We start from the raw sequence: 14,838 nt of genomic DNA, 5'->3' as shown, positions 1-14,838 counted from the left end.
ATAAAATAAAATCTTAAAAAAAACACACACCGATGAGTAGCTTTGATTAAGTGGTATGGGGTGGGGACTGGTCACTTTCTTCTCCTTCCCTTTCAGGCAGCACCATAATTTGAACACCACTTGACATGATGGAATCTGATTGACTGACAGGTTGTCTACCAGACAACCCTGCAGATGCAATGTTTGGGCTCTTTGGGAGAGCTGGAAACTCACTCCTGCAAGTCAAGTGGCCTGTTGTTGCTAAGAAGTAAAATCCTCAGTATTGCATGTTCAAGCGTGCTTGTCAAGAGGATGTTTAGCTTGATGAGACCAGGAATCAGTGTAATGTGGGCTTGATATTAGCAGAGCTGCAAGTCAAAGTGAATATGATGTTTGAATGTAATTCATTCTGTTCCTACCCAAAAGAGAGAAGGATGTTCTCAAGAGGCGGGCAGATCACCTAATATCATTATAAAAGGGAACAAGAAATGTGACAAGATTTTACTCTATCATAAGACAGAGATAACATGGCATTGCTATTTTAATTATATGGGCACTGTCTATTTAATCTTCATGTATTTAATATTGTTCTTTGGAATGTCAATGTACATAATGATATACAGTTTTTTTTGCATATTAAAACAGCACAATAAGATATCCAACAAAATGTAAATCTCTAAGAAAAGATGAAAAAATTGCTGTTTAAGTGACAGAAACATAAGATAGTATACTATACATGTTAATTGTTTAATTAGTCTTACAGTTACTTACTAATGGCCACAGTAAATAATCCTATTGTGGAATAGTTTAAAAATAGCATATGATAAGAGAAAATTAAATAATTAAAAATAAAATAAAATTTCAAAACACCTCCCACCTGGAGAAAGAAAGTGGGAGGAACCGAGTCCTTTTGCACTAGTTTTCAGTGTGCAAAATACTTTCTTACCGAAGTTCTGCTGCTGAGGTTTACTTAATGGGGAAAGGTACGGACCTATGGAAGGCTGGAGGAAGGGCTTGGCTTTTGGGATGATCATGATGGGAATTGTCTTCTGGAGGTGAGCACTGTGAGGTCTGTAGATATCTTTCCAGCAGGGCAGCTGGAGGCAAAGAGCTGCCTTGGAAGTGCTGACTGGCAAAGAAAGACATGGAGGCGAGATGGGTCTGCCCTGATGTTTCCTTGGCACTGAGTCCAGAGTGGTGCTCTGGGCTGCAAGTAAATGTCACAGAGAAGGAGGGCTGAATGGACTCTTCCATCGCTCTCCCCTCCCCCTTCCCCACCACCAAGTATTCTTTCTATTTGCCAATGCAAACAATTAATAATGAGACTGTTATCCCCCAGAGCAGGCAAATAACAGATAATTCCTATGGGTAGATGGTAGCAAGTGTAGAGAGTGCCTGAGTATTGTCAAAGATGTAATGTTGATTAAAATTTTGTTGATACATGGCTTACACTGAATATTATAGGCAAATGACTTGCTGATAAAAAAATAGCCATACAATGATTAAATTTACCGAAGTATTTTTGTATATAGCCAGTTAGACTTGATAAAATATGTGTTCAGTGATTATTCCATTTAAGATTATGGAAACTGCAAAAGTTCAGATGGTAAATGTCACACTGCAAGGAGTAATTAGCATCTTGATGGATGTAAAAAAACCTCCCTGCTGATTCTGTACAGTTATCTTAAGAAGGTATTTAAAGTATGATTTAAATTTTGTGACTTTAGTAATCTTTTATTTGAATATAATATTGATATAGATAGTCATGGGCTAATTTTTTGGGTACAAGTCATTATTTTAGTTAACATTTTGTAGGGAGTTTTGTATAACCTTAGATTATCAAAATAAGAGAATGAAGCAGTGGTCTGTAGTCCAGTGGGGGTTGGTGTGGCTTAAGGGTTTAAGAGAAGGACACTAGCTGTGGATGGGCGCTTGGGTTGCTTGCGTCTCTTGGCCATTGTGAATAGCGATGCTGTGAACGAGTGTTTGGTAGCTATTTTTAAAAATGCATATCTTTACTTTTTTCTTCCTTCTAGTACATGTATGGTTTCATTTTTTTTTGCATTTATTTATTTTAAAAAATTTTTATTTATTCATTTGAGAAAGAGTGAGAGAGAGAGAGAGAGAGAGAGAGAGAGAGAGATGGAACAGGGGGAGGGGCAGAGAGAGAGGAAGCAGCAGATTCCTCACTGAGCAGGAACCCAGGGCTATCCCAGCACTCCGAGATCATGACCCGAGCTGAAGGCAGACGTTTAACCACGGACTGAGCCACCAAGGTGCCCAATTTTTTTTTTGCATGTAGGTATCATATCTATTTGAGTTTTATTTTGGCTTTTAGTGTGAGGAATAGGTCCAATTTTATCTTTTTTCCCCCCAAATAACTATCTAGTTGTTCTAATACCATCTATTAAAAGTTCACTGTTTCCCAGCGATTTGCCACCTTTATCAAATATTAAATTGAGCCTTGTATGGAACTTCAATTCTGTCCCTTTGGTCTGCCTGTGCTACACATAGCACAGGCATATGGTTTCAGTACAGAAACCTGTAGTTCTCTCCTAGGGGAGAGAAAAGACTTTCCGTCCTTCTCCAAGGCGGTGGGGGGAGGAGAAACGGGGGACTGGCTGGCTTGGCGAAGGGAAGAAGCTCCTCCCGATCCCCCGCGATGGTGTGGGAGGGGTTAATTGTTCCTGGGGAAGAACCCCATTTTCCTGGAGGGGCTCAGACTCTGTTCTGGCATGCGTTTGTTGTGTACGGAAGGATGGTTAAGGAACACATGAGAAATCAGTTATTTCCACTCTAGACACGGACATTTATTAAGGCTCTGGCACCTTCCCTGGAGCCGCCCCAGGGCAGAGTCAGTCACAGCTGGGGGTGGGGAACGGGGGAGGGGGGGAGGTGGAAGGGGGGGAAGGCGGGGGGGGGGGGGTAGGGGCTAGGTCTTGCAAGGCTGTTTGAAGCGTCTCATTGTTCTATTTACCCAGGGCATGAAGCTCCTAATCCTGGTGAAGACTGCTGGAGGAATGCCCCTCCTATCTCCATAGGAGACAATGCCCTGGGCCACGCCATTACACACCAGGGGGCCCCCGGAGTCCCCCTGAGGGCACGGAGAGAAAGAGACCCTAAGCCAGGCTTCCCCACTGCTCCCCCTGGCTCTCAGAGAAAGCAGGGGTGTGTGGGTGAGATAGATGGGCGGGCGGTGGAGATATGGAAGTCAACCTTCCGGATCTTTCCCTGGCTGGGCTTCAGGCCTGGCTACAGGTACTGTCTCTCACTCAACCCATGTCAACATACCTTCCCCTGTGGCAGGAAAATCCTGCACGTGTATATGTTGTGTTCCCCCGGGACCCGATGGATGGGAAAAGCCCCCACCCCACTCTGCTCTGACCCCACCAGACAAGGGGGCGCAGTGGCGTGGGGGATATAGCTCCTTCCTACTGCCCAGCCTGCCCAGGCTCCCGTGTCGGGCAGTGTTGGCAGACAGACGCCCATGGCCTTACCAAGAAGGCGGACTTCCTCTTCCTTGGGTTGCCCACACAGATTTGCGTTTGGCTGTTGTAGAAATTGAAGCGACTGGAGCACCTCGAATCACTCTGCACGGTTAGCTGCACCTCGTGGAGTCTGTTTGTTCTCCTGTTCAGGCCCAGCTGGCCCCAGCCCGCCACAGTGCACCTGTCCCCGGGTCTCACCCTGGCCCGCCTGCGAGGCAGAGCCACTGGCCTCACCGCGGACGTCTGTCTCATTGGTCTTGCCAGCTGCCAGGAGGGGTGCAGGCGCTCAGGGGCCGCCTGCGCAGCTCATCGGACGCTCCATCCCCACCCCGGGGCTCTGCCCCTGCCTACTCCCCCAGAGTCCCCGCAAGGCGAAGTCCCCCAGCACTGGGCATGGACGGGCGGGGTGGGCAGGCCGCACCTTTAGTAACATGATGTCATTCCTGTTGGTCTGGGGATTATAGTCAGGGTGGCGGGTGGCTCTGCACGCCCTTGTGCGCTGCTGCGTCTGTTCCTGCCTGCGGATGTTGTGGGCCCCCAGGGTGACCGTGATATTACTGCAAAGGAGAGGGGGCCTAGAGGTAGGTGAGAGCCTCAGGAGCTCCGGCCGCTGGCTCTGCACGGCAGGTGGACAGCCCAGGGCGGCAAGATTGCCGCTGAGGGAACTGAGGCGGGGGTGGGGGGGGTGGGGGGGGTGGGGGGTGGTCAGGGGCCCAGCCCTCTGTGCTTCTCCTCAGCCCTGAGCTGGGGGTGGTGCGGGCGCAGTGACTTTAAGTTTTGCTTCCCCTGGAATTAGTTGAGAAATAGCTTAAATTCCTATTTTGAGCCCCAGCATGTGTCTTCATCTCCTGGTTTTTTTTTGATCATGGCCTCCTTTTCTCCTCGGTCGCCCTGGCCTGTTCTCTGCCCCCAAAGTCCCACTGGTGTCTTTTTCACTCCATCGTGGCTGGAGCCCTGCTTTCACTTGGCTGGGCCTGCGTTCGCCTGGGCCTGCGGGTCCCGTGGGCCTGCGGGTCCCGTGGGCCTGCGGGTCCCATGGGCCTGCGGTCCTGGCCCTCCGGGCGCCCCCCAGCTGCTCACCTTCCCCAGCAGTGGGCTGCCGTCAGCACGAAGTCATTTCTCACCAGGAAACCCCCGCAAGCCCTGAGCCCCTCTTGAGACTGGATTCGGAGAAATGCCATATAGGGGTGGGAATGAGGCCTGGCCTCTCGGCCTCCGATGATCTCCCCTGGAAGGAAACATTTGGCACTTATCTCTGCGCTGGCTGAACCAGCACTGTGGGCCCCAGGGTGGTGGCTCCAGAAAGGCTGGCAGTTGGGGAGCGGGGAGAGATGATGCAGGGGAAGGAGGAGCTGGTGGTGAGAAATGGGTCTGCAGGGCACCCACTTTGGGAGAGGGCTCCCGGGTTCTGCAAGAAACACTGCTGGCTCCCCATCCCAGACCTCAGCTCCCTCCCAGCTCCCCAGAGAGCAGCCCCAGCCTCTCTGGAAGTTCCCTGGAACTTTTTTCCTCAGGGAGACTCCCAGGTCCCTCTGAGGCCTGCTCAGGGCCCGCTCATGACCAGCATGGGACTGGTTTTTCAGAATCTAGACAAGAGCTGATGGTAGTTCTTGTGCATTCTTATTGCCTGGGCTTGGACCCGCGGGCAGCGGGATGAATTTAGAGAGTGCATTTATCTCACATGTACTATGTGCTGGGGCAATTCCAAGAGTTAGTTTTATGTACACTAACTTAGGTCTCATAGAACACTAGGAGGTATGCATTGGTATTACTCCCAATTTATAAATGAGGAATCTGAGGAGCTGAGAATTCAAGTATCTTGCCCAACGATACAGAGTTAGGAGGTGTCTAGGCAGTCTGGCTCCAGGGTCTAGGAGAGGGGTCGGGCCTGAGGTTGGGGACGGTCACTCACCTGCCCCAGCCCCAGGGGGTAGGAGAAAGGCCATCAGGAGCAGGAGGAGTGGCATCTTCTTGGGAGGGTTGCCCCAGTCAGGTGCTGCAGGTGCTCTCTCCTGCCAGACTTGTATCCCCTGAGAGAGGAAGGAAGTCTGGGGGGCGGGAGGGGGGCTCGAGAACAGTTCCATTCTCCTGCTGGTGTGATAGGTTTCGTCACCCAAGGCTGCCCAGGAGGCTTGCCCACCAACTGCCAGTGATCTGCAACTGCCCATTTCCAAATTGCTAATTTAATTTATACTGTAGTAAGGTGTGGACATGGGTGAATGAAAGACGGGTGTGGGGTGGTGGTGGGATGCGGTGAGGACACCAGGAATAAGTCAGAGGAGGCAAAAGAGGGAGGAGGAAGGTGGCCTGTCTTTACCCTTTGGGTCTGGACCCTCTGCTGGTATCTTTGCTGCTCCCACTTCTTTCTAGAAGTTGTCAAGGCAGATTGAGGAGCTCTCCTGAGTGGGTGCAGGGCACAGCCAGGGAAGGAAAAGGGAAGAACAAAGCTCTGCCACTGATAATTACTTTCTCAGGACACTTGAGCCCCAACAAACGCTCAGTGAAAATTAGGACACAGTTGAAGATTTCTATTTTCCTGCTTCCTACTCAAGGTGAGGGCTTTTGTGTCCCAGAAGGTTCCTTGCACACAGAAAAGACCCTGGCTGAAAGAAAAGCAACTAAGATCCTTTTCATCCATGATATGAGTCCAATTCACCTAATCCTCATTCTCTGCCCCAGAGGCTTCTGAGAAGGAAATGCATGCTTGTTGTGCGGTCTGCAATCCATAAAGAATCACCTATAATACATAAAGAACATGCGCTCCACATCGAGAGCAAGGCGTCGCAGATCGTTGCAGAGTAACACAGACACCCTTAAAAATACTTAGAAGATTCTGTGGACGCACAGAAAAACATGGTAATATGGTATAAATTTTGCAAAAATGTCAGAATTAAAAATTAACACAATTCTTAAACTTTTCCGGCTGTGAGAGCCCCACTTGAAAATATTATGGAAATGAAGCATCCTCTCCTTGTATTTAAATATACAGGATTTTCATAGCTGCAAAGAACTTAATCCCTTCTCTGATACATGCTTAATGGTTGCAACCTCATGAAATTTCTTTATGCATCTGAAAAGTAATATATAGAAAAAAGAGAAAACATTATAACGGCTTTATTAGTGCCTTAGCATTAGGGGTAATTTTACTTTATTGTTACTTAACTTTTTCAACACTTTGCTTTAAAATCATTAGTCTAGCTTTTTTTTTTTTTTAAAGATTTTATTTGAGAGGGAGCATGGAGGGGTGAGGGTGGAGGGGCTCAGCTCGGGGTCTGCTAAAGTTTCTCTCTCCCTCTCTCTGCCCCTCCCTGCCGTGCGCACATGTGTGCTCTCTCTCAAAAATAAGTAAATCTTAAAAAAAAAAAAAGGTCACAATGGTAAGTTAATTCTGGGGTTGGAGGGCAGAGAAGACATTTTTTTAAAGAGATTTTATTTATTTATTTGGCAGATAAGAGACATAGCGAGAGAGGGACAACAAGCAGGGGGAGTGGGAGAGGGAGAAGAGACACATGGGGGTTTCTGAAATTTGGCCATCGTTGTTTAAGTTTTGGGTACTTTTCATGTGTGTATATTTTGCAATAAAATTTTTTTAAAAAAACCTCTGTTTGCCAGGGTTGGGGATTAGAGAGAACCTTTGGACAGAGAATGGAATGTGGGAGAACAAATAGGAGCACATAGGTTTTTATTTTCTATTTTAATAAAAATTGTGATATTGGAACAAGGAAGACTGTGATACATTTCACAAGATTCATAGCTAGTTACATTTACTTTTGACTGTTTTATTACATTTCCGTCAGTTACAATAGTTTTCTCCTCTGGGAGGTTGGGACATTAAAGTAGGATGTTTCCCACCTCCTCCCAGGCCCCATTTACTGCCCAAATGCAAAACCTCTGGGCAGGCAGTTGCCCGCTGAGGCCGGGACCACTTCCCTCTCTGTCCTTGTGATGCTGCTCTGGTCAGAAACCAATCCGGTTGCTCTTGGCATTGTAGGAGACCAGTGTACTACTGAGGCATTCCGGACATTCTCAGGGCCGCCTTAATATCACATTTAGAAGGACAGAGTGGCAGCTCCTTGAGAAGTTTCTGCTGATGAGCTTGTGATTGTTTTATGGAGCGCCAGTGCGGGGAGAAGCAGGTGTCTGCGCTATTGTCTTCCCACACACACGTGTCTGCTGGGAGTGAGACTTTCTTTGCAAGAACTGGCCTGTGCTCTGTTCCGGTAGGAAAGAACTGGTGACAAAGGAAATTCTAGGTGGACATATTCCCTGAGACTCTCTTCCCCCAATGTTCAGACCATCCGACTCTTCAACAATAGGAGATCAGTAATGCTAATTCTCTTATATTCAATGGGGTGAAATGCTATCCAGCCATTAAATAGCATCATGTTTTAAAGACTGCTTAGTGGCACGGAGCACTCTGCATCATCTAATATTACGTGGAAAAAGTAGAATGTGGAACGGTGTATACAACTTGATACTGATTCTGTTAAAAAAGAACACGGCCAGAACGATCATTTTATGACTCTTATTTTCCCTTTTGTATTAGCCAATTTTTTCTATAATGGCTATGTATTAGTTTTACAGGTAGAACAAAATTTAGGGCCTGCAATCCGTATAAACAGCAAACACTATAAGGAGTTGTGGTAGAGGTGAGCTAGCGGTCTAGCCAAACAATTTCCTTTTCTTCCAGAGGACCTGGGTGCACGCCGTTGTGTAGCCTTACTTGACGTTAGATGTGACAGTGTGACGCTGGTAGCAAATGGGATGAGTGGAGATGCTGTGGGTACCTTCCAGACCCGGCCTATCACCTGCTCCTGTGCCTGACCATCCAGGTTCTTCCGCTACCTGGGTTTGACCCAGATGAACACAGGGAGTTTGGAAGCCATCTTTAGGAGCCTGAGTCTGGGCTCCTTAATCATGGGCACACATGCAATTTATTGTCCCAGCTGGGACACTTAAGAGTAAAAGGGGCAGGAACATTCATTTTGGACTGTTTGTGAGCAAGAAACAGGTTTCTGTTGGGTTAGTCACTGAACTGCTGAAGTTTCTGTGGTAGAATAGTTAGGGTTATCTTAACTAACACATGTACCAACTTATTTAAGCCTACCTTTTTTCTGATGTTTGAGAGAGAGAGAGAGAGAGTACGAGAGGGGGGAGGGTCAAAGGGAGAAGCAGATGCCCCGTTGAGCAGGGAGCCGGATGTGGGACTCAATCCCAGGAGTCCTGGGATCATCACCCGAGCCGAAGGCAGACACTTAGCAGACTGAGCCACCCAGGCGCCCCGAATCCTATAGTTTAAATTATCCAACATAAACATCTCCCTCTGGGGCGCCTGGGTGGCTCAGTCAGTTAAGCAGCTGCCTTCGGTTCAGGTCATGATCCCAGGGTCCTGGGATTGAATCCCACAACGGGCTCCCGGCTCAGCAGGGAGCCTGCTTCTCCCTCTCCCTTTACCCCCTCCTCCCTGCTCCTGCTCTCTCTCTGTCTCTCTCAAATAAATAAGTAAATCTTAAAAAAAAAATCTCCCTCTGTTAGTGAATATCTGTTAATGAATTAATTAAATATCTGTTAATGAATATTGTTTTAAAATCTCATTCATATTTAATAAACAGACTTTTAAGTTATTTAAATAATACATAAAGTTGCAGAAAAATTAGGAAAGTGGATATATAGGAAGAACAAGAAAAGCCTAAAAGGAAAATACATGTGTAAGTAAAAATTTGATTTTTTTTTTTTTTTTGAGACTAGCATATTCTGCTCTCACAGGCTTCTGACTTAGGTATACCTGGGAGCATCCCTCCATGGGGCAAAATTTAATTGTTTCATAACTTAAAAGTTTCCATAGTGTTTAGTAGTACATAATTTTTAAAAAAAGAATCCCCACATTAGTCCTGGACACTGGTGTTATTTCTAAGATTTGACTTGTGTAACAAATCTATAAGGAATGACCGTGCCAGTTTTCTCAGTGTGGTTGATGGGTAGGTCAAGGACTCCTTTGTTCTTCTCTTGCGATTTTTTAGGACCTTTGTATATAAGGTGTGAAAATGCCATCTCTCCATGTCCATACAGAATCTCGGTATTATCATTTTTGTAAATTTTTCTCACCTGTGCTATTGTTAGTGCTGTGAGCACCAGGGAAGACTTGGCAGATGGATGGAGGCACAGTCGTATGCAAAAAATTGGCTTTTATGTGCTTTTCACCTTATTTTTCAATGTGCTGGATTTTGCTTTTTCACATCCATGTGATTTATTTGTTATCCTTTTCAGTGAAATTCTTCCTCTTTTTGATGGTGGTCCCACTTGATTCAGTGTTTATGCAGTTGTCCAGCTATTGTGAATTTACTGGGTTCTGTCATGTCCAACTCACTAGTGGTGTTGTTTGAAGGACGTAGGACCCTGGGATGCCTGGGGGGCTCAGTCAGTTAAGCATCCGAACTCTTTTTTTTTTTTTAAAGATTTTATTTATTTATTTAAGAGGGAGAGAATGAGAGAGAGAGCATGAGAGGAGAGAGGGTCAGAGGGAGAAGCAGACTCCCCACCGAGTGGGGAACCCGATGCGGGACTCGATCCCGGGACTCCAGGACCATGACCTGAGCCGAAGGCAGTCGCTTAACCAACTGAGCCACCCAGGCGCCCCAAGCATCCGAACTCTTGATTTCGGCTCCGGTCATGATCTCAGGGTCAGGCTCCGAGCTCAGCGGGGAGCCTGCTTGAGATTCTCTCCCTCCCTCTCTGTATCCCCGCCTCCCCGCTCTGCTCACACAGGTGCATGCGCTTTCTCTCTAAAATAAATAAATATTTTTTAAAAAAGGATACAGTACCCTCAAATAAGGTTATCTGGTCACAGTGAACTATCTTGCACCTGACATGTGGCATTTCATGGGTTTGTGGACTGCAATTCATGTCTTCTACCTGTGAAATAAAAATGAGGCTGCCGCTCCCTCCTACCACCCTCTCTTCCTCACCTCAGGACGTGGCCTCTACCCGTGCATAGATCTGGACATCTCAGAACGTGTGGGTCTCCAACTTTCTTCCAGTTTCACATTGCCCTTTTGGAACCAAAGTCATGCATGTGAAACTATAATGTGCGATACAGATATGATTCAGGGATTTTAATTATTTTCAAGACAGGCTTTCTCATGGATTCTAAATACAGATCCATTTGTGCCAAACCTGAACTGCTTGGTGGAAGGAGGTGGAAGGGGCATTTAGGAGACATTTCTCATTAAGTTTCCCAATGGCAGGGACAGAGCCAGTCATGTACCTGGGGAGAGAGATTAACATTTGATCCAGGATGGTCTGCAGCCTGGAGCCCTCTGGCTCACAAAGCTGCCGTAACCCAGGTTGACAGCAGGGGGAGGTGGGGTCCTGAGGCCAGGCCAGGCTGTGCCCCCTTGCAGAGAGAGAGCCCCTGGAAACAGGAAACTGAGTCCCCGTGACATGGCCCCCTGGCCTCTTGGGTCCCTGGAGTTACCCCCTTTCTACTGACCAAATTGTTGGGTTGGTGATGGTGGTTGGCTTAGAGAAGAAATTTCTAAGGCCCAGAGGGGATACTTTTTGGGGAGAGGATTGTCCTTCTATAATAGAGTTTAGGCTGAACCAAGGGCTTCTATAATAGAGTTTAGGGCTAAGCACCAAGGAGGTGTAATTGAGAAATTGATGAGAAGCTAGGCAGCATAGGGGTTAGGGAGGGCGGAGGGCTGGGGGAGAAAGGAGGCAGCAAAGCCTGGAGTTGGCAGCAGAAGACTGCCTGGGGCAGTGTTGCTTCATACCGGAAGTGGTTCGGTGAATAAATAAGACCTCAGTCAAGTTGCCTCTAGAGATCCATTTATTATGGCCCTGCCATCCCTACCCTCCACCCCCCCAGGCCCAAGGGATTCTTGCCTCTGCCCCAGAAAAGATGGCCAAGCACAGAGGGAGGTCAGTCTCATGCCTGTTGTTAGAGGCGCTTCATTGTTCTCTTTATCCAGGGCAGGAAGTGGGAGATCTTCATGAAGACCCCTGGAGGGTTCCCGTCTCCTTTTCCATAGGAGAAAATCCCCTGGACCACGTTGTTACACACGAGGGGGTCCCCGGAGTCCCCCTGTGGGCAGAGAGAGGAAGGACTGAGCTGGCCTCCCAGTGGTCCTGCCTTCCCTGCTGCGCTGGGGATGGGTGGTCTGTGTTAGGGGGCTGCATGGGAGATTGGGCCCAGGGCAGGCCTTGTCCCCTCTCTCAGTCCCTGGGCTCCAGCCTGGCACTGACTGTTCTCTCCAGCTCTACCCAGGCGAAACCTTTCTCTCCAATCCTCAGGGAACCTCGGGGTGGAGGTGGAGGGGGGGTGGGTGGGAGGGATGCTTTTTGGGATGACAGATCCTTCCTCCCCTCCATCCTGACCCACTTGGGGGAAAACTGAAGACTGGATTTGTGGACCCAGCTGCCCAAGCTCTCAGGCTGAGGCACGAAGATATGGCCACTCCCACACCCTGGACCGCCCCAAGTTCCTCTCTCCTGGGGCCTGTCTAGGTAGATGCTGGAAACCTGACCTTGAAGCCGGTCTTCATCTTCTTCGGGTCTCCTACACAAATCTGGGTGGCCCCGCTGTAATAGCCATGGAAGAGGGATTCACACTCCCAATCCTTCTGTACTTCCAGCGACACCTCTTGCAGAGTGGTTGCTAGGGAGCTCATTGAGACCCGCCCCCAGCCGGCCACACTGCACACCTGTCCTGGCCGCACCCGGGTCTTGCCGGTGGGCAGGCGGAGGGGCCTCACCGCTGCAGTCTGCTTGGCCTTTCTCTCCAGCTGATGGGAAGAGGCAAGAGAGTCCAGCTCAGCCAGTGGCCCCTGGGCCTGGACACCCCGATGAGGCTGCACCATCTTCTCTCTGCCCTGAGCCACGGGGACTGGTCAGGCGGCCAGGGTGGGAAGGAGGGGAGGGGACAGGTCCCAGGGGGAAGAGGAAACAGTGTGGACCCAGGAGAGCAAGGGCAGCAGGGAGGTTTCTTTACCTTCAGTAACATGATGTCGTTGGAGTAGTTCTTCGGATTATAGTCTGGGTGGGGGATGGCTTTTCTCACTGGAATGTCCTGCTGGGTCATCTCCTGTTTCTTGATGTTGTGGGCCCCCAGGGTGACCCCGATGGAGCTGCACAGAGAACAGAGTGGGGTGTGGGGGTGTGAAGTCACAGGATACAGCCAGCGGCTGTGAAGGGCACATGGCAGCCAGGGCAAGGCAGGACTGGAGCCGAGGGGGAAATCAAGGTGACAGATGGGTCCTAGATCCTCTTCTTTTCAATGACACTGAAGGTAGGGCTTCTGCAAGCTTTCTTTTGCCTTCAGGCAATATCATGAAATTACTCGAGTTTGCATTTTGGCTCTAATGCATGCTTCCATCCTCCATGGCTGCTTTATTTGCCTGGTGTGGTCCCTCTCTTCTCAACTGTGCCACTTATTCTCACATCAGACCCTCTGACCCCAAAAGCTTACCTGTCCTGCTTCTCAGCCTTTCATTGCCCCAGCCATGCTCTCGGCTGGCCTCTTGGATGAGCTCTCATAGGCTTGAGTTATCAGGAGCCCCGGGTGCTTCCCTGGGCTTCAGCCCCTGGGGAGAGGACAGGGGTCCCTGTAGGGGTTTCAGATGTGTAGGCTGGATGCTGCCCCTCACCTTCCCCGGCAGTGAGCAGCCGTCAGAACAAAGTACTTGTGCACCAGGACACCACCACACCTCTTCTTCTTGTCCTTATCCAGAAACTGAACAAATGCCATGTAGGGCCGGGAGTGGGGCTTGGCCTCATGGCCCCCGATGATCTCCTCTGAAAGAAAAGACTGGAAGATGGGGTGTCTGGGGGCGGCTGTGGTCAGGAGGGAAGGCTTAGGAAGGTGGTGATCGAGGGCAGGGTCTACAGCGCCCTGCGGACCCCAGGGTGGGCAGTCCTCCCAAGTTCTTGTAGCAGGATGACCTTTCTTGAACCTTGAGCCTCAGAACCCCCCTGAGAAAGGGGCAGTTCTTGTTCTGCACATCCCACTTCAGGCACACTTATGGAGGAGATAAGATCTATCTTTAAGACGGTGGAGTCCCAGAAGATCATGGACAGGACTCCCCTGATGCCTTGATTCTCAGTGAATCTCCCAGGCCCCTCTGAGCCCCTGCCAGCATCCTGATGGGTGCCATTTTCTAATAAACGATCTATGAGTTTATTGAGTTGGATTTTCTAAAATCCTCATGTCCTAGGGGATAGCACATGGTCTCAGTAGACATTTTTAGGTTGCACAAAGGAATGGCCTTCGATGCGCTTTTGGCTGAGGTTGGGTGGAGATAGTGCTGGCGGGATGCAAGGCCACAGGAATCGGGGAGGGCACTGCCAAAGACAGTGGAGCAGCTGAGGGCCTGGGGCAGGCAAACGGAGGTGGTGCTGACAATGGGTTGCCCAGGCCTGGGGCAGAGCTTTGGGTGCAGTCATCTAGCTGCTGCTGAGATCAACTGCTGAGAAATTTAACCGGCTCTTTAAGCTGGGGCCAGTGACACCTTCCACTACTACAGCCGGTTTGCCTGAGCTTACCTTTCCTGGGTTGGAGTGAGGGCTTTTAATTACCTGTTTTTTGTAGCTTCATATCTTCTGCCAAATGCCTTTCTCCAAACAACTCACTTTCCAAGTGATAAGAGGGAGGCTAACCCGTACTAACCCTCTTAGTTAGCACCCTTCCTGCCGGCCATCTTTGTTGAGCGTCTGTCTAGCATCAGACCTGTTAGTCTGGGTTTGGGGTAGGAGCTGGGGTTCAGAAAGTTCCTGGGCTCCAATTGAGGATGATCCTTGACTGTGCTGGGCAGAAGGGTCAAGAGTACAGGGGGTTTTGGGGGATGGGCTCAGGTCTCTGGAATGGGGATGTTCACTCACCTGTCCCAGCACCAAGGGGCAGAAGAAGGGCCAACAAAAGCAGGAGTGGCTGCATCTTCCCTGAAGTCTGCTCAGGTCAGAGCTGTTGGTTGTCCTTCCAGATACAGAGCCCTGAGGGTGCTGAAGTGATAGAGGGGTGGCTCACTGATCTTCTAGGCCTCTTCAACCTCTGCCCCTCTATGGCTGGGTGTCATCATTTAAGGTGGTTTGTTGAAGTTCTCCGGTTTCAGCTATCACACTTGCACTCCCACTGCTGAGTCATAAAGGGAAAGCAAGAAGAAAGAACAAGAAAGTGAAGGCTGTGGCTCCCGCCAGCAGGAGGGCTGCTACCTCAGAAGCCCCTCAGTGATGGACTCAAGAATGTCTCCATTTCTCGGCTCTTTTTCCATTCTGAGGAAATCATGAATAATTATTGAGCTAGCTGGGTTCAGGGATGTGAGACACACAGCTCCTGCCCTTGAGGTGCCGATGGTCATCTGGAGCAGCCAAAGAATCT

The 14,838-nt window shown here is 49.1% G+C and overlaps 2 protein-coding genes and 1 long non-coding RNA gene across 3 annotated transcripts in view; 1 reads left to right on the top strand and 2 right to left on the bottom strand.

The window, feature by feature from the left end:
* LOC148163914 (uncharacterized) overlaps positions 1–14,838 on the top strand; it is a 114,634-nt gene that overhangs the window by 31,296 nt on the left and 68,500 nt on the right. The window lies entirely within an intron of this gene.
* On the bottom strand, positions 2,912–5,448 carry LOC114217879 (cathepsin G-like). The gene is made up of 5 exons (XM_028114803.1): positions 5,380–5,448; positions 4,548–4,695; positions 3,889–4,024; positions 3,477–3,731; positions 2,912–3,073 (listed from the first exon to the last, which is right to left on the bottom strand). The coding sequence occupies exons 1-5, from the start codon at positions 5,432–5,434 to the stop codon at positions 2,912–2,914; spliced, it is 756 nt and encodes a 251-aa protein (XP_027970604.1). The 5' UTR covers positions 5,435–5,448.
* LOC114217881 (granzyme H) lies at positions 11,278–14,593 on the bottom strand. The gene is made up of 5 exons (XM_028114804.2): positions 14,343–14,593; positions 13,112–13,259; positions 12,457–12,592; positions 11,993–12,250; positions 11,278–11,550 (listed from the first exon to the last, which is right to left on the bottom strand). The coding sequence occupies exons 1-5, from the start codon at positions 14,395–14,397 to the stop codon at positions 11,407–11,409; spliced, it is 741 nt and encodes a 246-aa protein (XP_027970605.1). The 5' UTR covers positions 14,398–14,593; the 3' UTR covers positions 11,278–11,406.

This window comes from Eumetopias jubatus, unplaced genomic scaffold (genome assembly GCF_037043125.1).
Source record: "Eumetopias jubatus isolate StellerSeaLion01/CBP00866 unplaced genomic scaffold, mEumJub1_p1.0 scaffold_7, whole genome shotgun sequence".
Taxonomy (NCBI): domain Eukaryota; kingdom Metazoa; phylum Chordata; class Mammalia; order Carnivora; family Otariidae; genus Eumetopias; species Eumetopias jubatus.
This window is presented reverse-complemented; position numbering and strand designations above follow the sequence as displayed.

Excerpts from the sequence above, each read along its gene's own strand:
- LOC114217879 (XM_028114803.1), bottom strand. The coding sequence starts at position 5,434 with ATGCCACTCCTCCTGCTCCTGATGGCCTTTCTCCTACCCCCTGGGGCT. Across the intron at positions 4,696-5,379 it reads ACCCCCTGGGGCTGGGGCAG|GGGAGATCATCGGAGGCCGA; the intron begins GTGAGTGACCGT and ends GTTTCCTTCCAG. Across the intron at positions 3,074-3,476 it reads AGAGGAAGTCCGCCTTCTTG|GGGGACTCCGGGGGCCCCCT; the intron begins GTAAGGCCATGG and ends CCGTGCCCTCAG.
- LOC114217881 (XM_028114804.2), bottom strand. The coding sequence starts at position 14,397 with ATGCAGCCACTCCTGCTTTTGTTGGCCCTTCTTCTGCCCCTTGGTGCT. Across the intron at positions 13,260-14,342 it reads GCCCCTTGGTGCTGGGACAG|AGGAGATCATCGGGGGCCAT; the intron begins GTGAGTGAACAT and ends CTTTTCTTTCAG. Across the intron at positions 12,593-13,111 it reads GCTGCTCACTGCCGGGGAAG|CTCCATCGGGGTCACCCTGG; the intron begins GTGAGGGGCAGC and ends TTCTCTGTGCAG.